Source organism: Coregonus clupeaformis, chromosome 1, assembly GCF_020615455.1.
Source record: "Coregonus clupeaformis isolate EN_2021a chromosome 1, ASM2061545v1, whole genome shotgun sequence".
Classification (NCBI taxonomy): domain Eukaryota; kingdom Metazoa; phylum Chordata; class Actinopteri; order Salmoniformes; family Salmonidae; genus Coregonus; species Coregonus clupeaformis.
In genome coordinates, this window is record NC_059192.1 from 13,898,644 (window position 1) to 13,924,613 (window position 25,970).

The 25,970-nt window shown below is 46.2% G+C and overlaps 1 protein-coding gene across 2 annotated transcripts in view; it reads right to left on the bottom strand.

Annotated features, from left to right (window-relative positions):
* Positions 1–271: 271 nt before the first annotated feature.
* LOC121533453 (renalase-like) overlaps positions 272–25,970 on the bottom strand; it is a 71,468-nt gene continuing 45,769 nt past the window's right edge. For both annotated transcript variants that reach the window (XM_041839534.2, XM_041839446.2), the window contains exons 5-7: positions 18,501–18,674; positions 11,496–11,671; positions 272–820 (exon numbers count right to left, since the gene is read on the bottom strand). In XM_041839534.2, the coding sequence (XP_041695468.1) occupies positions 668–820; positions 11,496–11,671; positions 18,501–18,674 (503 nt within the window). In that variant the 3' untranslated portion in view covers positions 272–667. The remainder of the gene's footprint in view (positions 821–11,495; positions 11,672–18,500; positions 18,675–25,970) is intronic.

Genomic DNA, 25,970 nt, shown 5'->3' on the forward strand with positions numbered 1-25,970 from the left:
GGATAAGAGCGTCTGCTAAATGACTAAAATGTAAATGTAAATGTACTTATGTCATGCAATAAAATGCAAATGAATTACTTAAAAATCATACAATGTGATTTTCTGGATTTTTGTTTTAGATTCCGTCTCTCACAGTTGAAGTGAACCTATAATAAAAATTACAGACCTCTACATGCTTTGTAAGTAGGAAAACCAACAAAATCGGCAGTGTATCAAATACTTGTTCTCCCCACTGTAAGTGAATTTGTCCGAATACTTATGACTTCTTAAAATGGGGGAGGGGGGGACGACTAGATACATAAAGTGCTTTCATTTCTAAATGGTAAAAACAGATATGTATGAACATTACCACCAACAAAAGGTGACATTTTGTACTGTCGCCTAATATGAAATATTCTGAAATCCAAAAATTCTAGAGTAAAGAGACGTTTTAAATTGTAGCTTCACTGTCCAAATACATATGGTGTTGACTGTAGCATTGCACACCATATCAAGTACCTCAGTGGATGATTTAACTGATGTTTTACAGATTCCATTCATTCACAGAGATGGGGGGGTTAGGTTAATGGATCAATGGCAGTACCACCCCTCTCTGGGCTAACATACTGTACACATAAACCCCCCCCCCACACTATAATCCCATTCCCCCTACCCCCCGAAGGCGGCATCAGAGAGAGGACTTCAGAACGTCAAACACCTTCAGGGCAGACTCGATACAGCCATCGAAATTGGAATGTGTGAAGCCGTCACCCCCACACACCAACAGAGGCTGGGACAGCAGCGTCATCTGCCCCGGGCAGTCAGCCACAGAGCTCCTCACCTAATTAGTAGAGAAAGAGAGAGGGGGGGTGGAGAGGGAGGGGGGCACTTCTGATTTTTGCGGTATTTCACTGGACTCTTGGGATAAATCTGAATTATTACCAATATTGAAACTTCGTCGATTTTCAGGAAAATATGAATCTCTACACTACTCTACTGAAGTACATGGAAACCATGTGTTTGATGTATTTGATACCATTCCACTAATTCCACTCCAGCCATTACCACGAGCCCGTCCTCCCCAATTAAGGTACCACTAACCTCGTGTGGTGGGATAGTACGGATCAAGACAGAAAAATGCACCGTCTTTGGCTAGACGAGCAGATATGAAATCAGCCTCACAGCCAACTGTCTTCCTCATGTTTCAATCCTGAACGGCGAGAGTTCAGTGTGCTAATGACTTGGGAGTGTAAACACACAAGTCTGTGTACGTGTCACAGCGAGGGCCATTTCAGAGGCTTCTGCTGGCCTGCACTGAGGTACGCTGCCCCTCACCGCTAAGGGTAAGGAAATAGTATCCATTTCCTGCTGGGGCTTTTAATAGTCTACTGTGTGCTGATATCAACCCCCACCCTCTACCTCCCTCCATCCTCACTCCTCCCGAAAAACTACATATTTTGTTTGCCCATGCATTTCTGAATGGTAATCACCATGTAAATCAATTGATAAGCATTCTTGTTGAAATCTGGCCATGGACAAATTGTTTGGTTTACTCTAGTGGTAAGTTGATACAGCGGCCCTGAGCTCTGCCGTCTCCATATACAGTGTGAGGTTGATTTTCCAGGGCAAAGAGCACAGAGAGTGGAGGAGGAGCAGGGTTTGGGACATTAAGATAAATGCCCCAATATAAACACGTTCTATAGCAAGGAAAGCATGAGATTCTAGCAGCTGAGAATATGGCTGTTTTATAACAGAAGTATCTAAAGAGAAAGCAACCTATAACCTAACTCTAAGCAACAGTTAACTACTATAACTGTTAGGATCAATAATTTCCTTATATATTTTTTAATTTTACACTTGTCATTTAGCAGACGGTCTTATCCATTTTCGTACTGGTCCCCCCTGGGAATCAAACCCACAACCCTGGTGTTGCAAACCCCATTCATGTTCCTCGCTGTCAGAATGGTCTTTGTTAGAATGACTGCTTGTGTATTTGACAGGTAGTTGATGTGTGTATGGTATGAGTGTGGGTGTGTGTTACAGTACAAATGTGCATGTGTTCTATCATGGCCCGTCCAGTTCCAGTGGGCCTTGGCCCATGCTCTGGCACTCCCAGTGATGTGTCCTCCCACACAGATGTTCTGTGGCCTCTGGCCCCCAGCCCAGTCCAGCCCCGCTTAGCAGAGTGTGTGTGAGTGTGTTGGAGCGAGAGAGAGAGGAAGAAAGAGAGCGAAAGAGAGAAAGAGTGAGAAAGAGAGTGAGATAGAATGATAGAGAGAGGGAGAGCGAATGAGACCAAGAGAAGTAAACCGCGAGAGAGAATGAAACCGAGAGAGAGAGAGAGAATGAATGAAACCGAGAGAGAGAGAGAGAGAGAGAGAGAGAGAGAGAGAGAGAGAGAGAGAGAGAGAGAGAGAGAGACATGTTCTTGTTGAACTTCTGTAAATAAAGCTACAGTGTCTGGTCGAAGAAGCACAGAAATTCAGGGAAACTTCCCAGTAAGTAAACAGGACATTGGAGCTACTTGAAAAAGGAACACCATGTCCAACCAGTCGCCATACACTACACTCATGTAGCGTACACAAGCAGAGAAATGTAATACATTGAAGTTGAATAGGGTGTGATCATGATAGATACAGCATGTCACTCAAGTCAATTCTCTCTCTCTCTCATTGGAGTGCATGCTGGGAGTGAGTTGTGAAGCAGGAGTGATTGTGAGAGCGACTGGAATTATTTTCACTCTATTGGGTTTTGGTGTATATATATATATATATATTGATTAGTTTAGTTGTTTTAAGGTTATCTTGTCTAACTATCACTAAGCACGTATAGGGGTGGTGGGATCGTTGAGGTTGTTTTTCGTGAGGGCACAACCAGCGGGTGGGGCTGGTTGCAATGGCCACTCGCGGAAGTTTGGAGTTTGAAAAACTTAGTCGGCGGCATGGAGTAAAGATTCCTGCTGCGGCCGGGTGTTCAGTGGAAGAATGTAGCTTGGCAGTGGGTGCTATCATTGGGTATGATAGCATCAAATCAGCCTCAAGGATGAATAGCGCTGTAGTGATATTCTTAGATTCCATTGAAAAGGTGAATACAATAGTTGAGTGGTGTTGTGTTGCGGGAGACACAGACGCCGGTATTTCCACTTATGAATCCGGCGAAGAAAGTTATACTTTCTAACGTGCCACCATTTGTTAGAGATGAAGTGTTGGAGCGAGAGTTATCTCGTCATGGTCAAATTGTATCTACAATAAAGAAGGTTCTTTTTGGATGCAAATCTCCTTTGCTGAAACATGTCGTGTCTCATAGGAGACAAGTGCATATGATTTTAAAAAAGGACATTGATGAACTGAATTTAGCATTCCGTTTTAAGATTGATGGATTTGATTATGTCTTCTACGCTTCTACTGAATCAAAGAACTGCTTTGGCTGTGGAAGAGAGGGGCATTTGGTACGTAATTGTCCCGAGAACTGTCTGGTAGCAGCTCTAGTGCTGGTGCAGCTAATGGACCACCGCGAAGGGATGAACATGCTAAGGGTGCAGGGGAAGGGAGAAGGTGGGCAGATGTGGTTGGAAAAGTAGGAAACGAAGGCAGTGTGGATAAGGGGGCAATTGTGGTAGATCAGAACAAAGAAGGAGGGGAAACAGTCGGTGAGATTGCGACTGCCGTCGCTGAGGTGGTGCTGGAAAATGAAATTGGAGGTCGAGGAGATTGAAATAATGGAAAAGGAAGCAGCTGTTTTCAAAGTACCGAGGAGTAAGAGGAAGAATGTAAGGGGTGGTGAAGGGTCTAATTCCAAGAGGAAGGTAGATATTGATAAATCAGTTGAAGATAAACAGGTTGTAGAGATGGTGGAGTTTTCTTCTGGGGAGGATAGCAAGAGTGAGTCATCTGATGCGTCACAACAAAATAGTGAGATAAATGGGGTGGAAGGGAGGTATGGGATTGAGAAGGTACGTCAATTTCTGAAGTTGACAAAAGGGAATAAATATATGCAGGATTATAATGTAACAGATTTTTTTTCCTGAAAGTGAATTGTTTATTGAATCAGCAAAGTTTCTGATGCCAAAAATAACAGGGGGAGGTTTGACAGGCCCTGAAATTGCTAGACTCAAGAAAGTGGTCACGAGAGTGATAAGTGATCGAAATTCAAAAGAAAATGAAAGCGTACAGTCGCAGCCTTAACTCTGTAAAGAGATGTGGTTTCTGTGTCTTCCTCTGTATTTTTTTTTTCATCCATGAGCAGTTTTAAGATTTATTCTTTAAACGTAAATGGGGCGAGAGACGTAAAAAAAAAGAGCCATAGTGTATGAGTTAATTAGGGGAAAGGGAAGTGACATAAATGTTCTACAAGAAACGCATAGTAATTTGGAAAATGAAGTTATGTGGCAACAGGAGTGGGGGGGGGGACAGTGGTGTGTAGTCATAAAAACTCAAAAAGTGTGGGTGTGGCCATCTTGTTCTCAAAAGGGTTCTTGCCTTTATCATATGAGGTTGAAGAGGTAGTTGAGGGGAGGTTATTAAAAGATAGAGCAAGGTATGAAAACATCACTATGTGTCTGATACATGTATTTTCCCCAGTGGTGGCAGTTGAGAGGGTATGTTTTTTAGAGACATTATCAAATACCATTGAGAAATGTAATAATGAGGATTATTTATTTATTTATTGCTGGGGATTTTAACTGCACAGTCAGTGATTTAGATAGAAATCACAAAGAACCTCATATAGCCTCAAGGACTTTTTAAAAACGCCTCATTGTAACACATTAACTGTGTGATATCTGGCGGAGTCCACATGGAGGCACGAGACAGTACACCTGGACGCATGTGAGAGAGAACATCATCTCTATGGCCAGGTTAGATAGGTTTTATTGTTTTGAGCATCAATCTCAGGTCTGTAAATCAAGTGTGATAACCCCAGTGGGATTTTCAGATCATTGTTTAATAACAGAGGTGGTGTTCATTAACGATGTAAAACCCAAAAGCGCATACTGGCATTTTAATATAACTTTATTGAGTGATGCTCACTTCAGGAAATGTTTTAGTTTTTTCTGGGAGAGGTGGAGGTCTCAAAAGGCCAGTTTTGTATCCCTTCAACAGTGGTGGGATATAGGGAAAATCCAGATTCAACAATTCTGTAATCAATACACGAGGAATGTGGCACAGTGGTCTAAGGCACTGCATCGCAGTGCTAACTGTGCCACTAGAGATCCTGGTTCGAATCCAGGCTCTGTCGCCGCCGGCCGCGACCGGCCCAGCAATTGGCCCAGCGTCGTCCAGGGTAGGGGAGGGAATGGCCGGCAGGGATGTAGCTCAGTTGATAGAGCATGGCGTTTGCAACGCCAGGGTTGTGGGTTCGATTCCCACGGGGGGCCAGTATAAAAAAAATATGTATTCACTAACTGTAAGTCACTCTGGATAAGAGCGTCTGCTAAATGACTAAAATGTAAAATGTAAATGAATGTCACCAAGGACATCACCAGATCAATGAAAGCCCTAGAGACTGAAATAGTGGAACTCATGACGTTGGTTGAGACCACAGGAGATCGAGGCCATAGGCCCTCAAGAGGAAAAAAGCTGCATTGGCAGACCTGCTGGGTATCAGAGCACAGGGGGCATTGGTGAGAAGTAAGTTTCAGGGAATCTCTGAAATGGATGCCTCATCCACATTTTTCTTTGGTTTAGAGAAAAATAATGGACAAAGAATAATTATTCGTTGTCTCAAATCAGCTGTTGGACAGGAGCTCACTAGCCCTAGTGAAATTAGAAAGAGGGCAGTAGAGTTCAATGCTGAGCTCTACAAGTGTGAGTACAAAGAGGATAAAACAGTGACACAGCAGTTCCTTGATGGGCTCCCACAGGTGGCTGCAGAAGCTCAGGTTGAGCTAGAGCAACCATTGTCTTTGCAGGAGCTATACACTGCATTAAAAGGCATGGAAAATGGAAGGGCACCAGGCGTTGATGGGCTTCCCGTTGACTTTTTAAAGTATTTCTGGGCTATGTTGGGAGAGGATTGGCTAGCAGTAGTTAATGATAGTATAACCGGAGGGTTACTACCAATAAGCTGCAGAAGGGCTGTCCTCACCCTACTGCCCAAAAAGGGTGACCCTAGGGAGGTGAAGAACTGGAGGCCGGTGGCTTTATTGTGCACTGATTATAAGATCCTGTCAAAGGCTTTGTCCAACAGGCTGAGGGAGGTGATGGGGCAAATCATACGGACCAGTCCTACTGTGTTCCTGGCAGGCAGATAGGGGATAACATTTCTCTGATTCAGGATTTTTTGGACGTCTCTAGGGCTATTGGGTTGGATGCTGGTCTAATTTCAATTGATCAGGAAAAGGTATTTGACCGAGTTGAACATCAATACTTATGGCACACTTTTGAGGCGTTTGGTTTCAGCTCTGGTTTTATTGCCATGATAAAGGTGATATATGGTGACATTGAAAGTGTATTGAAAGTTAACGGTGGCTTGAGTGCTCCTTTTAAAGTATGTAGAGGTATTAGGCAGGGATGTTCTTTGTCGGGAATGTTACAGTTGAAGTCGGAAGTTTACATACACTTAGGTTGGAGTCATTAAAACTCATTTTTCAACTACTCCACAAATTTCGTTGTTAACAAACTATAGTTTTGGCAAGTTGGCAATCTAATTTGTGCATGACACAAGTAATTTTTCCAACAATTGTTTACAGACAGATTATTTCACTTACAATTCAATGTATCACAATTCCAGTGGGTCAGAAGTTTACACACACTAAGTTGACTGTGTCTTTAAACAGCTTGGAAAATTCCAGAAAATGATGTCATGGCTGTAGAAGCGTCTGATAGGCTAATTGACATCATTTGAATCAATTGGAGGTGTACCTGTGGATGTATTTCAAGGCCTACCTTCAAACTCAGTGCCTCTTTGCTTGACATCATGGGAAAATCAAAAGAAATCAGGAAAGACCTCAGAAAAAGAATTGTAGACCTCCACAAGTCTGGTTCATCCTTGGGAGCTATTTCCAAACGCCTGAAGGTACCACGTTCATCTGTACAAACAATAGTACGCAAGTATAAACACCATGGGACCACGCAGCCGTCATACTGCTCAGGAAGGAGACGCGTTCTGTCTCCTAGAGATGAACATACTTTGGTGCGAAAAGTGCAAATCAATCCCAGAACAACAGCAAAGGACCTTGTGAAGATGCTGGAGGAATCAGGTACAAAAGTATCTATATCCACAGTAAAACGAGTCCTATATCGACATAACCTGAAAGGCCGCTCAGCAAGGAAGAAGCCACTGCTCCAAAACCGCCATAAAAAAGCCAGACTACGGTTTGCAACTGCACATGGGGACAAAGATCGTGCTTTTTGGCGAAATGTCCTCTGGTCTGATGAAACAAAATAGAACAGTTTGGCCATAATGACCATCGTTCTGTTTGGAGTAAAAAGGGGGCCGAAGAACACCATCCCAACCATGAAGCACGGGGGTGGCGGCATCATGCTGTGGGGGTGCTTTGCTGCAGGAGGGTCTGGTGCACTTCACAAAATCGATGGCATCATGAGGAAGGAAAATTATGTGGATATATTGATGCAACATCTCAAGACATCAGTCAGGAAGTTAAAGCTTGGTCGCAAATGGGTCTTCCAAATGGGCAATGACCCCAAGCATACTTCCAAAGTTGTGGCAAAATGGCTTAAGGACAACAAAGTAAAGGTATTGGAGTGGCCATCACAAAGCCCTGACCTCAATCCTATAGAAAATGTGTGGGCAGAACTGAAAAAGCGTGTGCAGGCAAGGAGGCCTACAAACCTGACTCAGTTACACCAGCTCTGTCAGGAGGAATGGGTCAAAATTCACCCAACTTATTGTGGGAAGCTTGTGGAAGGCTACACGAAACGTTTGACCCAAGTTAAACAATTTAAAGGCAATGCTACCAAATACTAATTGAGTGTATGTAAACTTCTGACACACTGGGAATGTGATGAAATAAATAAAAGCTGAAATAAATCATTCTCTCTACTATTATTCTGACATTTCACATTCTTAAAATAAAGTGGTGATCCTAACTGACCTAAGACAGGGAATTTTTACTAGGATTAAATGTCAGGAATTGTGAAAAACTGAGTTTAAATGTATTTGGCTATGGTGTATGTAAACTTCCGACTTCAACTGTATATGCCATTGCTATAGAGCCACTACTAAATAGCATTAGAAGTCGCATTGAAGGGGTGTACCTTTCAGAGGATATTCCTCCTATTCGTCTCAGCGTATGCTGATGATGTAGCTGTTTTAGTGAAAAATCAAGCGGAGGTGGATAGTTTGAGTCTAATGGTTGATTGTTTTAGGGGAATATCCTCTGCAATGGTAAATTGGGAAAAAAGTTGTGCTTTACAGATTGGAGAATGGTCTGGAGGGATCATGGCTTCGCCAGGGGGGCTGGAATGGTGTAAGGGAGGTTTTAAGTATCTTGGAGTGTACCTAGGAAAAAAATTGGATTGGGGTGGTTGAAATGGTGGAAGGGAGGATATTATAGTTAACAATGTGATTGCCTCTGCACTGTGGCATCAGTTGTCAGTTTTAGAGCCACCATCTGGCCTTCTGGCTAAGATACAGGCGATTATTGTAGATTTATTTTGGGATAAATATCATTGGGTTCCACAAAGTGTTTTGTATTTGTCAAAAGAGGAGGGGGACAAGGTCTTGTACATCTTGCTAGTAGGGCTGCTGCTTTCCGGTTTCAGTTTATTCAAAGGTTGCTTTATGGACCGGAAAATGTGGTTTGGAGAGGGGTGGCAGGTCTTGTATTACAGCAGGTTGGGGGATTAGGTTTAAAGAAGGCTTTATTTTTGGTTGATAGTAGCCAGATTTCAAGGGAGGGAGTACCTCCGTTTTACAGAGGCCTTCTTAGGGTCTGGAGCATAACTTCAGCGGAGTCAGTGCATTGGCTGTTGGAGGAACCTCTGGTGTATGGGGCAAGACTGGATTGTACAACTGCAGCTGTTCCACATTTCTCCAAGATTCTGGTGAAGGGCAAAATCATCACCTTAAAACAGTTAATGGCCATGGCTGGGCCCGCCTTAATGGATGGAAGACGGGTGGCTGAACATTTGGGGGTGAGTTCGGAAAGGATTGTCGGACAACTGCTGGGAAGCTGCAGGAAGGCTCTGTCAGCAGAAGAGTGGGGTACGCTGAATAGTCACAAGAAGAAGGTACAAGATGAAAATGTCTAATTTCCAAGACTAGGGATTACACCCAATATCCCAGAGTCAGAAAGAAAGGCGTTTGGATGAGGTGAATGGGAAAGACTTATATAGGGGGTGTGTCAAGGTGTTGAATAAAGATACATTGAAAAATAGAAAAGGCACTCCATGGAGGGTAAAATTGGGCAAGGTAAAGCCAGCATGGAGAGCACTGTACAAGCCACCGTTACAAAAGGGTACTGGGGATATGCATTGGAGGGTTTTGCATGGCATCATTGCAGTTAATGCTTTTGTATCTGTTATTAACTCAGATGTTGGAGATGGATGTCCTTTTTGTAATATAAGAGAAACACATTTTCACTGTTTTATGGAGTGTGAGAGGATAAAACCTCTCTTGGAAATGCTGGAGTCTTTGTTTAAAGCTGTAGGGGAGATTTTCAATAACACTGTTTTTATTTTGGGGTTTCAATATAGTAAGCAACAGAAAAGAAAATGTCAACTGTTAAATTTTATTTTGGGACAAGCTAAGATGTCAATTTTTCTGAGTAGGAAACATAACATAGAAACGGGATATGGGCAGGATGTAAGATGTGTTTTTAAAGGATTAGTGAAAGCGAGAATAAAAGTGGATTTTGAGTTCTTCTCGGCTGTAAAAGATCTCCCATTGTTTGAGTAGAAGTGGGTGTCACGCCCTGGCTCTGGGGACTCTTTAATGTTGAGCCAGGGTGTTAGTTTCTATGTTTAGTTTTCTAGGTTTCTGTTCTAGATCGTTGTTTTCTATGTTGGCCAGGGTGGTTCCCAATCAGAGGCAGCTGATTCTCGTTGTCTCTGATTGGGAACCATACTTAGGCAGCCTGTTTGGCACAGTTAATTGTGGGATCTTGATCTGTATAGGTTTGTGGTGTTTAACCTTTAGACTTCACGTATCGTTTTGTTGTTATTGTTAAAGTACTCATTAAAAGATGTACACCTATCACGCTGCGCCTTGGTCCGGTTCTTACAACGATCGTGACAGTGGGCCTATGAAGGAGCAGTTTGTTTTGTGGAGGAGGGGAAACTATTTTTTGTTGATGAAATGAGTTGAATGTATATGTTTTTTTTTATTGTTATTTAATTTATTTTTATTTTTGTTTTTATTTAGGAATGACATTTGTTGTTTCATTTCTGAAAAGGCAGTGTGCCAATATTTGTGTTAACACTTGAGTAAAAAATAAAGGTTTTATAAAAACTCAAACTCTCTCTCGGCTTTATTGGCATTGGAAATGTATGTTAACATTGCCAAAGCAAGTGAAGTAGATAGTAAACAAAAGTGAAATAAACAATACATATTAACAGTAAACATTACACTCAGAAGTTCCAAAAGAATAAAGACATTTCAAATGTCATATTATGTATATATATACAGTGTTGTAACAATGTGCAAATAGTTAAAGTACAAATGGGAAAATAAATAAACATAAATATGGGTTGTATTTACAATGGTGTTTGTTCTTCAGTGGTTGCCCTTTTCTTGTGGCAACAGGTCACAAATCTTGCTGCTGTGATGGCACACTGTGGTTTTTCACCCAGTAGATAAGGGAGTTTATCAAAATTGTTTTCGGATTCTTTGTGGATCTCTGTAATCTCAGGGAAATATGTGTCTCTAATATGGTCATACATTTGGCAGGAGGTTAGGAAGTGCAGCTCAGTTTCCACCTCATTTTGTAGGCAGTGTGCACATAGCCTGTCTTCTCTTGAGAGCCAGGTCTGCCTACGGGGGCCTATCTCAATAGCAAGGCTATGCTCACTGAGTCTGTACATAGTCAAAGCTTTCCTTAAGTTTGGGTCAGTCACAGTGGTCAGGTATTCGGCCACTGTGTCCTCTCTGTTTAGAGCCAAATAGCATTCTAGTTTGCTCTGTTTTGTTGTTAATTATTTCCAATGTGTCAAGTAATTCTCTTTTTGTTTTCTCATGATTTGGTTAGGTCTAATTGTGTTGTTGTTGTTGTCCTGGGGCTCTGTGGGGTCTGTTTGTGAACAGAGCTCCAGGACCAGCTTACTTAGGGGACTCTTCTCCAAGTTCATCTCTTTGTAGGTGATGGCTTTGTTATGGAAGGTTAGGGAATCGCTTCCTTTTAAGTGGTTATAGAATTTAACGGCTCTTTTCTGGATTTTGATCATTAGCGGGTATCGGCCTAATTCTGCTCTGCATGCATTATTTTGTGTTTTTCGTTGTACACAGAGGATATTTTTGCAGAATTCTGCATGCAGTCTCAATTTGGTGTTTGTCCCATTTTGTTATTTTCTATCAATGAAGAAATGCTGTAAAACTCCTGTCCGAGTAACCCCGCTCACCTGTGAGTATCTCCACTTCTGGCACTTGATGCTGTCGGGCTGTGGCAGGCCAGGCAGCAGCTTGTTCAGCTCCTCCAGGATGAGAGGCTCCACCTGCTCCTTGGCCTCCTCCAGGTGTTTGATACCAAAGGGAACACTGGTGTGGACCACCATGGAGGTACCGCACTCAGGGGATTCTGCACAGAAAAGAACACAGCATAGTTCAGAACCATACCACCATGGATGGACTTAACTCAGCAGACTTTGAACAGCACCACACAGGGATATGGCATAGCTAAGAACACAGTTCAGTTAAGTTCACAATGCAGGAAAGCAGAAGTACAATTCTGGCTTGTCAAAAAACAACAACTATTCAATTACTTTTTAAAGACATTTATGTTTTGGCCATACTGACCTTCATCAGAATCGACTTCTAAGGAAGAGAACTCTGAATCTCACAGCTGAACAGTCAAAAATATTAAATAAACCCAGACTGAGCGTCATCAGAATGAGTTGCATGCCAATACCAAACAGGGATCAAAACTGTGCGCGCCGCCGACAACATACGTCGTGGCTTTTATTTTTTCGGATTTTACCCCCTTTTTCTCCCAATTTCAATTACGATCTTGTCTCATCGCTGCAACTCCACAACAGGCTCGAGAGAGGCGAAGGTCGAGTCATGCGTCCTCCGAAACATGACCCGCCAAACCACGCTCCTTAACACCTGCCCGCTTAACCCGGAAGCCAGCTGCACCAATGTGTCGGAGGAAACAGCGTTCAACTGACGACCGAAGTCAGCCTGCAGGCGCCCGGCCAGCCACAAGGAGTCGCTAGAGCGTGATGAGCCAAGTAAAGCACCCCCGGCCAAACCCTCCCCTAACCCGGATGACGCTGGGCCAATTGTGCCGCCCTATGGGACTCCCAGTCACAGCCGGTTGTGACACAGCCTGGGATCAAACTCGGATCTGTAGTGACGCCTCAAGCACCGCGATGCAGTGCCTTAGACCGCTGCACCACTCGGGAGGCCCACGTCATTTACATTTTTACATTTTAGTCATTTAGCAAACGCTCTTATCCAGAGCGACTTCCAATTAGTGAGTGCATACATTTTTCATACTGGCCACCCGTGGGAATCGAACACACAACCCTTGCGTTGCAAGCGCCATGCTCTACCAACTGAGCTACAGGAGGGCCAATACCCTAATGCCCCTGTTTCTGCATAAATGTAAGATGACCAGCTTGATTTGTTAGGCAAATGTCTCACTCAGTCAGAGGTTGTTGTGTGTTGTATGTACAGATTCTGCGAAAAGGTAACGCCAACGTAAAGTGTCTTGAAGCTGTTCTGGCCACCACGAGCCAGAATAGCTTCAATGTGCCTTTGCATATATTCTACAAGTGTCTGGAACTCTATTGGAGGGATGCGACACCATTCTTCCATGAGAAATTCCATAATTTGGTGTTTTGTTGATGGTGGTGGAAAAAGCAATCTCAGGCGCCACTCCAGAATCTCCCATAAGTGTTCAATTGGGTTGAGATCTGGTGACTGAGACGGCCATGGCGTATGGTTTACATCGTTTTCATGCTCATCAAACCATTCAGTGACCACTCGTACCTAGTGGATGGGGGCATTGCCATCCTATGGGGGCATAGCCATGATAGCCATAGTAGTTAAAATAATCGCCAAAATAATGGCCTGCCCAGCATTTTTATACATGACCCTAAGAATCATGGGATGTTAATTGCTTAATTAACTCAGGAACCACACCTGTGTGGAAGCACCTGCTTTCAATATACTTTGTATCCATCATTTACTCAAGTGTTTCCTTTATTTTGGCAGTAACCTGTATGTTGCGTTTTTGGTAACTGTACACACAACATAAAGGCTTGTTGTCTGCTGTGGATCCGGCTGTGTGGTGGTGACATCATGCAGGGAATGGACACAGTAAGGTCCTGTTTCTAATGACTGACAGACAACAGGCACATACAGACAGACAGGGCTCTGACCCATAAAGGATGCTTTGCGTTGATTTATCGCGGCTGCACGTCGTGATGTCATCTCTCTGATAAAAAATGGTCTTAAAACCATATTTAAACTGATTGTGGAGAATAATAATTTAACGCAGTTAATAAACACGTCCCGCGATTGACCTGCCGGGAGGGGGAAACAGTGTTACTTGAAGGTCAATCATTTCCTCCTGCTTGGTTCGTTTTCTTAAAATCGGCAGACGAGACTACGTCGCGTGAGTGAGCGCACACACATCAAACACAGCCAGTTGTTTTGTTTGGAGCCAAGCTGGAGATGCTAAACTCCCTTGTGGGGGAACTAGGGATGCTCACTGTGGGGTCACAGAGACTCCATTTTGGGGACAGTGACAGGGTGAGACTACAGCACACATTGACTGGGGTCTGTCTAACGTTTGTCCAGTGGGCCATTCTGGGTTGGCTCATGGTTAAGAGAGACACTCTAACCAGTGTTTGACATCACTGTGCCCCGGCAAGGGGCCAGCCAGAGAGAGGAAATGAGAGCGGGAGAGAAAGAGGAAGAAAGAAGACAGAAAGAGGTGGGAAACTCGAACAGCTTATCCTGTGCGGGGGATATTTGTTGTCATGGTGACTGAACCCACAGATGACTGTGTTTCACCCTGATCACTTGAGATGTGTCATTCCTGGAAGTGAGCTTTTGCATCTGCCGTTCTCCTCCAATAAAACATTCAGTTCAGATGGAGAGGGCAGAAATGGAGAAGGTTACCATGTTATCACAGGGCTCTCCAACCATGTTCCTGGAAAGCTACCCTCCTGTTGGTTTTCAAGCCAACCCCAGTTGTAACTATCAAATCAAATCAAATTTTATTGGTCACAAACATATTTAGCAGATGTTATTGCGGGTGTAGCGAAATGCTTAGCTCCAACAGTGCAGTAATATCAATCAATACACATATCGAAAAAGTAAAATAAAATAAATATTAGGACGAGCAAAGTCAGAGTCCGGAGTGTAATGTGATGGGATTTATAGACAATATGGACAGAATCTGGATAGAATATGTAGTATATCTGAAGAATAGTATATGTACAGCAATAGTTATATAGAATAGGCCTTGACTAGAATATAGTATATACATATGAAGTGGGTAAAACAGTACTGTAAACATTATTAAAGTGACCAGTGTTCCATGACTATGTACACAGGGCAGCAGTCTCTAAGGTGCATGGTAGAGTAACCGGGTGGTAGCCGGCTAGTGACAGTGACTAAGTTCAGGGCAGGGTACTGGGCGGAGGCCAGCTAGTGGATGGCCTTGAGATAGAAGCTGTTTTTCAGTCTCTCGGTCCCAGCTTTTATGCACCTGTACTGACCTCGCCTTCTAGATAGTAACGGGGTGAACAGGGCGTGGCTCAGGTCCTTGATGATCTTCTTGGCCTTCCTGTGACACCGGGTGCTGTAGACGTCCTGGAGGGCAGGCAGTGTGCCCCCGGTGATGCGTTGGGCAGACCGCACCACCGTCTGGAGAGCCCTTAGGTTGCGGATGGTGCAGTTGCCGTACCAGGCGGTGATACAGCCCGACAAGATGCTCTCAATGGTGCATCTGTAAAAGTTTGTGAGGGTCTTAGGGGCCAAGCCAAATTTCTTCAGCCTCCTGAGGTTGAAGAGGCGCTATTGCGCCTTCTTCACCACACTGTCTTGTTGGTGGACCATTTCAGATTGTCAGTGATGTGTACGCCGAGGAACCTGAAGCTTTTACCTTCTCCACTGCAGCCTCTACTGTCTCCTGAAGTCCACGATCAGCTCCTTCGTTTTGTTGACGTTGAGGGAGAGGTTATTGTCCTGGCACCACTCCGCCAGGACTCTCACCTCCTCGCTGTAGGCTGTCTGATTCAGCTTATCAACCAGCTAATTATTAGATTAGAGTTGGAGCAAAAACCTACAGGATGGTATCTCTCTAGGAACAGGGTTGGCGAGCCCTGTTATGATATGTAGGATGCAGGATATGACACCGAGGAGATTCACTCTCTTGAAATTCATAGCTCTGACTGTGCAAGGCTGTGGTATAAAATATATTACCTTTTTTTTTAAAGGCATATGGCACCACTAAAAGGTGTTCGAGTAGCTGGTATTTAGAGCTCACAGAATCAGTTGTTATTGGTTGTTTTATACGTAGGTAGGTAGGTAGGTGAGAGGCTGGCACAAACTCTGCATCCAAGGGAGAAGCAAGAGACTACACAAGTCACAACGTTCACCAGGTAGAAAAATAACACAGGCTCCACTCAGAGCAAGTTGGCACCAAGTTATGTAGTGTGCAATTTGCATGAGTTGTTAACTTACTAACAATGCATTCAGAAAGTATTCAGACCCCTTTACCTTTTCCACATTTTGTTACATTACAGCCTTTTCTAAAAAGGAATAAATAAATAAAAATCCTCATCAATCTACACACAAAACCCCATAATGACAAAGCGAAAACAGGTTTTTAGAAAATGTAGCAAATGCATAAAAATAAAAATAAACCAGAAATAATTTATTTACATAAGTATTCAGACCCTTCGCTATGAGACTTGAAATTTAGCTCAGGTGCATTCTGTTTCCATTGATCATCCTTGAGATGTTTCTACAACTTGATTGGAGTCCACCTGTGGTAAATTAAATTGATTGGACATGATTCGGAAAGGCACACACCTGTCTATATAAGGTCCCACAGTTGACAGTGCATGTCAGAGCAAAACCAAGCCATGAGGTCGAAGGAATTGTCCGTAGAGCTCCGAGACAGGATTGTGTCGAGGCACAGATCTGGGGAAGGGTACCAAAACATTTATGCAGCATTGAAGGTCCCGAAGAACACAGTGGCCTCCATCATTCTTAAATGGAAGAAGTTTGGAACCACCAAGACTCTTCCTAGAGCTGGCCGCCCGGCCAAACTGAGCAATCTGGGGAGAAGGGCCTTGGTCAGGGAGTTGACCAAGAACCTGATGGTCACTGACAGAGCTCCAGAGTTCCTCTGTGGAGATGGGAGAATCTTCCAGAAGGACAACCATCTCTGCAGTACTCCACCAGAAGGAAGCCACTCCTCAGAAAAAAGGCACGACAGCCCGCTTGGAGTTAGCCAAAAGGCACCTAAAGACTCTCAGACCATGAGAAACAAGATTCTATGGTCTGATGAAACCATACCCTAACCCTAATCTTAACCCTAACTCCAAAACCTAACCTTAACCCTAAAACTAACCCTAACTCCTAACCTTAACCCTTTAACCCTAATTCTAACCCTTTTCCTTGTGGGGACAAACAAAATGTCCCCAGTTGGTCAAATCTTTGTTTGTCTACTATTGTGGGGACTTCTGGTTTTCAAGTATAGTTAAACACGTCCACACACACACACACACACACACACACCACACACACACTTCTCTCTCTGAAACACACACACCCACAAACCCCTCCAGGTCTGATATAAGATGATGTTGTTCCTTCTTATAGCAGCCGAGAGGCAGTGGTTTTGTAGCAGAGATAAGAGCTGCTAATAAAGGCTGGTGGGTGTGGGTGTGGGTGTGAGCAGAAGCTTGACCTCAGGGTGCTGTGCTCTCCTGCTCATTGTCTGATGCTTCTCCCTCCTGTGTTCAATCAGTAATGAAAACTGACTACCAATGGACTGACTGGGCAAGCACTCAGGGAGCCAATCAAATACTGAGGACTATGGAGGCTCTCCCCAGCACCATCAAAAAGGTTGAGTTTGAATGAAAACATCACAACTTGTATATTGGGATTTTGAATGCACACCAAATGCAACTTTATAAAGTCAAGGAAGAATCCAGTGGACTGGAGACATAAGCTAGCGCGGAAAGTTATATGCCTGCCTGCTGAACAGTGGCACTCAATTAGAGAGCAATTCTGACGCACGCCTTCCAGAGAGGGAGGGAGAGAGTGAGACAGAGATGCAGTAAAGCAAACAGAAAAAGAGAGAGGAGATAGAGAGATTGAAAGAGAGAGACAGGAAAAGAGGGCAGAAATAAAGACAACGGGATTCAGATAGACAGAGAGAAAGAGAATGGTAGCACTGACCTAAATTGCGCTTTTTATCACCAATGGCGATGAAGCAAATTGTTCTTTTTTAATTGATTACATTTTTTTCAAAGAATTATAAACTACTTTGACAACCCTGTTTGTAAGCTTTTAAATTATATCAAACTCAACCGTTTATATTTTCCAGTGAAGAAGACATGGATGTCTCATGGTAGGGTGGGGTATGCAACATTTGTCAACTTTGAGCACCTCTGTCTCCTAAATGTTTTGGCATTCAAGTCCAAAAAGTCACTTTCTGACCGTTTCTACCATGGGCAAATATGTATGGAAAATGTTGTTAAAATCGAAGGGGTGTGGTCAAAAAGTGATTGAAATCAAATGGAACAACCAACAGCTACAAGCAAAATACATTCTCGAAATGAAATAGAAGATTAAAGCGTAGCGGAGGAGGGTGAGAGGAGGAGGGTGAGAGGAGGAGGGAGAGGAGGAGGAGGGAGAAGATGAGGAGGGAGAGGAGGAGGAGGGTGAGAGGAGGAGGGAGAGGAGGGGTGAGAAGAGGAGGGAGCGGAGGAGGAGGGAGAGGAGGAGCGAGAAGAGGGGGGAGAGGAGGAGGAGGGCGAGAGGGAGGTCGAGGAGGGAGAGAGAAGGAGGGAGCGGAGGAGGATGGAGAGGAGGAGCGAGAAGAGGGGGAAGAGGAGGAGGAGGGAGAGGAGGAGGAGGGAGAGGAGGAGCGAGCAGAGGGGGGAGAGGAGGAGGAGGGAGAGAGGGAGGTCGAGGAGGGAGAGAGAAGGAGGGAGAGGAGGAGGAGGGAGAGGAGGAGTGGGAAGAGGAGGGAGAGGAGGAGGAGGGAGCGGAGGAGGGCAAGAGGAGGAGGTGAGAGTGAGACAGAGATGCAGAAAAGCAAACAGAAAAAGAGATAGAGAGAGATTGAAAGAGGCAGACAGAAAAAGAGAGCGTAAATAAAGAGAAAGGGAGTCAGACAGACACAGACAGAGTGAAAGAAAAATGGTAGCACTGACCTAAATTGCGCTTTTTATCGTCAATGGCGATGAAGCGAATGCAGGGATTATTGGAAATGTACTTGGCGGCCCAGGGGACGTCGATGTGAGCCTGGGCTTCGTAGAAGAGGCCCAGGGCGTAGCGCGAAGTATAGCTCACCGCCTCAAGCTGCTGCCGCTGACTCTTCTCTAGCACTGCAGCATAGGGAAACAGAGGGACAATGTCAGGGTCTATAAGTCTGTTAACATGCCAGCATCAGGTAGCCTAACCTGAACACACAGAACCTACACTTACAATGGATACCACTGTGAGGTGATGGGACAGTGTACCAAAGTCTAGGTACCAGTCAAGCTAACATTTACCAGTATCAGGCGTCACTCATTCATCCCCACTGAGCCCTCAACCATGGGACATTAAAGGGATCGACGGTGGTTCGTTTGCGTGGCTCTCTATGTACTCCGTTTGCGTAGACTGTGAATAGTGAAATCACTGTGGAGAGCCCTTTAGATGGCATAGATGACATTTTCTTCAAGGATTTGATCCAATCAGGTTTACAGCAGTGACATTAATGCAATCTTGATAAAATGGACATATAATACTCCTACTCTGAATGCTAGGCTCCAGTTATGGTATGAATTATATTGAAACTTGACCCATTAAAAGCATGTCTAATGACTTGCTCAGAGTATGATCATTGAGCAAATATTCAGTCTACTGAGGCAAGATAGCTACTGCTTACCAGACCACATGCATATACTCTGAAGCTTGGGTGCAACTAAACTAACATCCATATTGCAGAGACTTGAGTGGAGGGAGAAATAGGTTCTTTCCTTAGTTTATTTATAAGAGTTAGGATCTTTTTTTTTAAAATGCCGTTTCTTCTGGAACATCTGTTGTTTATTGGCCTCTGAAGCGTCAGCTTGGCCGTGCTTGAGTTATTTAGGGCCCCAGAGTATAGAGCATATACAGGTCAGAGGTCAACGCTGTGGATTCTAATACATATTTCTACTAGACACGTTGAAAAAAAATTGTACTTTCATTGAGGCCAACACTGGGTCCTAAGAAAAAGCAGCAAGTAAGCTAACCTGATGGTCGTCGCTGGACGGTGCTAAAAAATACATGAGGCGATTCTTGGAGAGCAGAGCCAATATGTGGGTAGAAAGATGTCTCACTAAAGTTTACTTATGACGGATTGTGCGACATAGACGTTTCTGAATCCGAACGATGACTTACAACGGGTCAGTAGAATATATATATTTTTTATAATTGCAAACAAGATTTACCCATAAAGTAAAACAGGGGCGAAGGGCCAAAGAGATCAAAATGTGTGAGGCTTACGAAACCAAAAATCGTCCATGAGCACAAGTCATGTTAACATATTGCACAGTACAAATAACAAGCACCACATCTGTACTCCTAACATCCCAGTGACAAAAGCTATTAAATCAACAGAATGAAAATGATCCGCCCTATAGTTCCAGTGCTGTAGTTCCACTAACGCACAGAACACTTGCAAATGTTCATCTAATTAGCTCCACAACGGGCTGATGATGGGGGAATATGACAGTGCCAGTCACAAGGTCACATGACTTTCCCAGGATATGGGGCCTTTTATCATTATCTGTGTCATCCAGGAATATCTGGCCCAGATTAGGCCCATGTAAATGTGGCCCTTGGTACGGCCGGGCAACCTGCTGCATCACACAAACACCAAGGAGGTTACGTGTACACACACAAAGGGCATAATGCAAAACCACTATCTGATGCATACATAAAGAGTTCTGTTCCTCATGGAAATTGAGCAAGCCCATTGTTAGATGCTGTTTAAAAAGATTTCAGACATGGGCAGGGCGGGAACTTATCTCGTGACAAAATACAATTTTAAAAACAGAGTTAAGTCCCGCACCAACTGTGGATTTAGTACTCTACTTACAAATGCATTAAACTTAACTACAGTCAGTCAGACCCTCAGGTAACATTTGGTAATGGAAAATATTTGAATGATCTGAATAGAGACATCTTTTGAAAGGCTTGTTCTATTGAGCTGTCAGCATTGGGATCCACCTAAACCTCACTCGTGGAGCTGTTTAAGATATAGCCCTAGAAGATATGAGGGGAAAGATAACTTAGGCTCAAAATGATCCTGAACAATGCTGCTTGTTCCACTGAGTTGTTAATGGAATCCTCAGACAGTCCTCCAGCCACGTGAAGGCGTGCTCCATTCCATCTCCTTGACCTTTTTCTACTAATTCTGTCCTGATGAAGGTTTATCCTACTCTCTCCAGTGCTGTGGACTCCAGTGTTTTGCTGCGGGTGGATGTGAGAGATGCCGTGCGTTTTTTTCCAGATGACTGTCCAATGTGACGATAATCTCAAATCAAATCAAATCACATTTTATTTGTCACATACACATGTTTAGCAGATGTTATTGTGGGTGTAGCGAAATGCTGGGAGAGTTATTGGGTCCAGCACACCAATTCTAGCACAGACTTCCAACAGGTGGTTGTATGAACACATTTTGGTATGAACAAATATGGAACAGGTATGTGTGTCTAAAGATCTATGTCACGGTTTCGGCCGAGGCGGCTCCTTCTCCTTGTTCGGGCAGGCTTCAGCGGTCGTCGTCTCCGGAGTACTAGCTGCCACCGTTCGATGTTTCATGTTTGATTGGTTTTGTCTGTTTGTTACACCTGTTGATTGTTAGTGTTCATTAGGCACCCTATTTAGTTCTCTTGTGGTTGGTCAGGTGTTGTGTGTAATTGTTCTATTGTCACGTGTTGTTGTTTGGTCCTCTGTTTTGTGCTCTCTTTATTTCGTGTTGTTTGAGAGAGTCCTGCACGTTGTGCGTCCTTACTTTGGACAGTCTAGTGTGCGTTTGTTCGCCTGTGGCCTGTTGCCGTGTTTGGCGTGTACTACGGACTTCACTAAAGACATCTGTTTTGAATCTCTGTGTCCTGCGTGTGATTCCACGTTCCCACTACACTCAACCCTGACAGAATTACACACCATCTTATGGAATCAGCAGGAGCACCCGCACCCTCCGAGATCATGGAGGAGCGCCTTCGTGGTCAGGAGGATCGTATCAACCAAATTGGGCACGCCCTGGATCGAGTGATGAACACCCTCCATCGATGGGAGACCAGCGGGGTACCCACACCCCCACCTACCGCACCATCACCATCGGTCAGCCCGCCCGTCCAACTACCGGAACCCAGTGGGATTCGGCTCTCGCTCCCGAGGGCGTACGACGGCACCGCTGCCGGGTGTCAGGGGTTCCTGTTACAAGTTGAACTGTACCTTGCCACCGTACACCCGGCGCCCTCGGGACACGAGAGCGTTTCCGCCCTCATCTCCTGTCTCACCGGCAAGGCGTTGGAGTGGGCCAACGCCGAATGGAGGAGAATAGACGCCGCCACTATCACCTATGCGGAGTTCTCCCGCCGCTTCCGTGCAGTGTTCGACCATCCACCAGAGGGGAAGGCGGCGGGGGAGCGTCTATTCTACCTCCGGCAGGGGATGAGGAGCGCTCAGGAATTTGCGCTGGAGTTCCGGACTCTAGCGGCAGATGCAGGGTGGAATGAGCGGGCCCTCATAGACCACTTCCGTTGCAGCCTCCCGGGAGGACGTCCGCAGAGAGTTGGCGTGCAGGGATACTACACTCTCATTTGACCAGTTGGTTGACATGGCCATTCGGCTGGACACCCTGCTCGCTACCCGCGGACGTCCCAGGTGGGGGTCGCCCATTCCACCCTCCAGCGCCTCCGAGCCGAGCCCGATGGAGCTCGGAGGTGCTGGCGCTAGAGGAAGGAGAAGAAGGAGCCCGAGGGGGCCGTCCCCTGCACCAACTGTGGCCGTGGAGGGCACACCGCGGCTAGGTGCTGGGGAGGGTCCCCTGGTGGAGGAGACGGCAGACCACACATTGGGGAGTCCTCCCAGGTGAGTAGGCGCCCCACTTACCCAGAGCTTTCTGTCGTACACATAACTATACCTGTTTGTTTTCCACAGGTTGCACCTCGTTCCCAGCATAAGGCGCTAGTAGATTCAGGCGCAGCTGGGAACTTTGTAGATCGCAAATTCTGTGTAGAGTTAGGGATTCCCCTCCTTCCGGTTGATAATCCTTTCCCTGTACATGCCCTAGATAGTCGTCCGTTAGGATCCGGGTTGATTAGGGAGGTCACAGCGCCACTTAGGATGGAGACGCAGGGGGTCATGAGGAGACGATTCAGCTCTATCTGATCGACTCTCCTGCGTATCCGGTGGTACTGGGGCTTCCCTGGTTGATTACCCATGATCCTACTATTTCGTGGCGAGAGAAGGCTCTTAAAGGGTGGTCTGCTCAGTGTGAGGGGCTATGTCTGGGTGTTTCCGTAGGGGCGACCTCGGTGGAGAGTCCGAACCAGATGCCCGCACTGCACATTCCACCTGAGTATGAGGATTTGGCACTCGTGTTTAGCAAGACAAGAGCGGCACGGTTGCCGCCTCATAGACAGGGGGATTGTGCGATAGACCTCCAGGCAGGAGCTGCGCTCCCGCGGAGCCATGTGTATCCGTTGTCACAGGAGGAGAAGAGGGCAATGGAGACATACATTGCAGAGTCTCTGAGACAGGGATACATACGGCCCTCCACTTCACCCGCGTCCTCGAGCTTCTTTTTTGTGAAGAAAAAGGATGGAGGTTTGCGTCCGTGTATTGATTACCACGGTCTCAATCAGGTGACTGTGAAATATAGTTATCCACTCCCGCTGATTGCGACTATGACGGAGTCATTACACGGGGCACGGTTCTTCACAAAATTGGACCTCAGGAGCGCATATAACTTGGTGCGCATTAGAGAGGGCGATGAATGGAAGACAGCATTTAGTACTACCTCCGGTCATTACGAGTATCTCGTCATGCCATACGGGTTAATGAATGCTCCATCAGTCTTCCAATCCTTTGTAGATGAGATTTTCCGGGACATGCAGGCGCAGGGAGTAGTGGTGTACATAGACGATATTCTGGTGTACAGTTCTAACCGGGCCGAGCATGTAGCCCTGGTGTGCAGAGTATTGAGGAGATTGTTGGAGCATGACCTGTATGTCAAAGCCGAGAAATGTCTGTTCTTCCAGGAGTCGGTCTCCTTTTTGGGTTATCAGTTGTCTGCGTCAGGGGTGAGGATGGAGGTTGACCGTGTGTCAGCCGTGCGTAATTGGCAAACCCCAACCACGGTTAAAGAGGTGCAGCAGTTCTTGGGTTTTGCGAATTACTACCGGAGGTTTATCCGGGGTTTTGGACAGGTGGCAGCTCCCATAACGTCCCTTCTGAAGGGGGGTCCAGTGCGCTTGCGGTGGTCAGCTGAGGCGGACAGGGCTTTTGGGAGACTGAAGGACCTGTTTACCTCGGCTCCAGTGCTGGCGCACCCGGATCCCACTTTACCATTCCAAGTGGAGGTGGACGCGTCTGAAGCCGGTATCGGGGCTGTTCTTTCACAACGGTCCGGCACACCACCTAAACTCCGCCCCTGTGCTTTTTATTCGAAAAAGCTCAGTCCGGCGGAGCGGAATTATGACGTAGGGGACAGGGAGCTGTTAGCCGTGGTACAGGCCCTAAAGGTGTGGAGGCATTGGCTTGAGGGGGCTCAACACCCTTTTCTCATTCTGACTGACCACCGTAACCTGGAATACATTCGGGCAGCTAGGAGACTGAATCCTCGCCAGGCTCGGTGGACTATGTTTCTCGCCCGGTTTGTGTTTAAGATCACTTACATCACTGGGTCCCAGAACGGGAAGGCAGATGCCCTGTCTCGGCGGTATGACACTGAGGAGAGGTGCGTGGAGCCCACTCCCATACTACCTGAGTCTTGTCTGGTTGCACCAGTGGTATGGGAGGTCGTTGCGGAGATCGAGCGGGCATTACGCACCGACCCTAGCCCTCCACAGTGTCCGGTGGGTCGGACGTACGTCCCGCTCGAGGTCCGGGATCGGCTGATTTATTGGGCTCACACGTCACCCTCCTCTGGACATCCAGGTATTGGCCGGACAGTGCACTGCCTTAGTACAAAGTACTGGTGGCCAACGTTAGCCAGGGATGTGAGGATTTATGTCTCCTCCTGCTCAGTGTGTGCCCAGTGTAAGGCGCCCAAACACTTGCCCAGGGGTAAGTTACAACCCCTGCCCGTTCCACAACGACCCTGGTCTCACCTCTCGGTGGATTTTGTTAGCGACCTTCCCTCTTCACAGGGGAATACCACCATCCTGGTCGTTGTGGATCGGTTCTCGAAGGCCTGTCGTCTCCTTCCCATGCCGGGTCTCCCTACTGCCCTACAGACCGCTGAGGCTCTATTTACTCACGTCTTCCGGCATTACGGGGTACCCGAGGATATAGTGTCTGATCGAGGCCCCCAGTTTACCTCCAGAGTCTGGAGAGCGTTTATGGAACGGTTGGGGGTTTCGGTGAGCCTCACCTCGGGTTACCACCCGGAGAGTAATGGGCAGGTCGAACGTGTCAACCAGGATGTGGGTAGGTTTCTGAGGTCATATTGCCAGGGCCGGCCGGAGGAGTGGGCGAGATATGTGCCCTGGGCCGAGATGGCACAGAACTCTCTCCGCCACTCCTCCACTAAACTAACCCCTTTCCAGTGTGTGTTAGGGTACCAGCCGGTTCTGGCACCTTGGCATGACAGCCAGATCGAGGCCCCTGCGGTGGATGAGTGGGTACGGCGCTCGGAGGAGACGTGGAACGCTGCACACGTCCATCTGCAGCGGGCCATCCGTCGACAGAAGACGAGCGCCGACCTCCACCGCAGTGAGGGGCCAGTGTACGCACCTGGAGATCGAGTCTGGCTCTCAACCAGAAACCTGCCCCTCCGCCTGCCCTGCCGGAAGCTGGGTCGGCGGTTTGTGGGGCCTTTTAAAGTCCTGAGGAGATTGAACGAGGTGTGTTACAGGTTACAACTGCCCATTGATTACAAAAATATTAACCCCTCGTTCCATGTGTCTCTCCTCAGGCCGGTGGTAGCTGGTCCACTCCAGGACTTTGAGATAGAAGAGACTCCTCCGCCCCCGTTGGACATCGAGGGGGCTCCGGCGTACACTGTTCGGGCCATCCTAGATTCGAGATGCCGGATGGGGGGTCTCCAATATCTCGTGGAGTGGGAGGGGTACGGCCCGGAGGAGCGGTGCTGGGTGCCGAGGAGGGACATCCTAGACCCGTCCCTTCTGACCGAGTTCCATCGTGGTCATCCTACGCGCCCTGCTCCGCGTCCTCCTGGTCGTCCCTGAGGCCGGGGGCGGCGCACGGCTGGAGCCGCGCGTCAAGGGGGGGGGTACTGTCACGGTTTCGGCCGAGGCGGCTCCTTCTCCTTGTTCGGGCAGGCTTCGGCGGTCGCTCGTCTCCGAGTACTAGCTGCCACCGTTCGATGTTTCATGTTTGATTGGTTTTGTCTGTTTGTTACACCTGTTGATTGTTAGTGTTCATTAGGCACCCTATTTAGTTCTCTTGTGGTTGGTCAG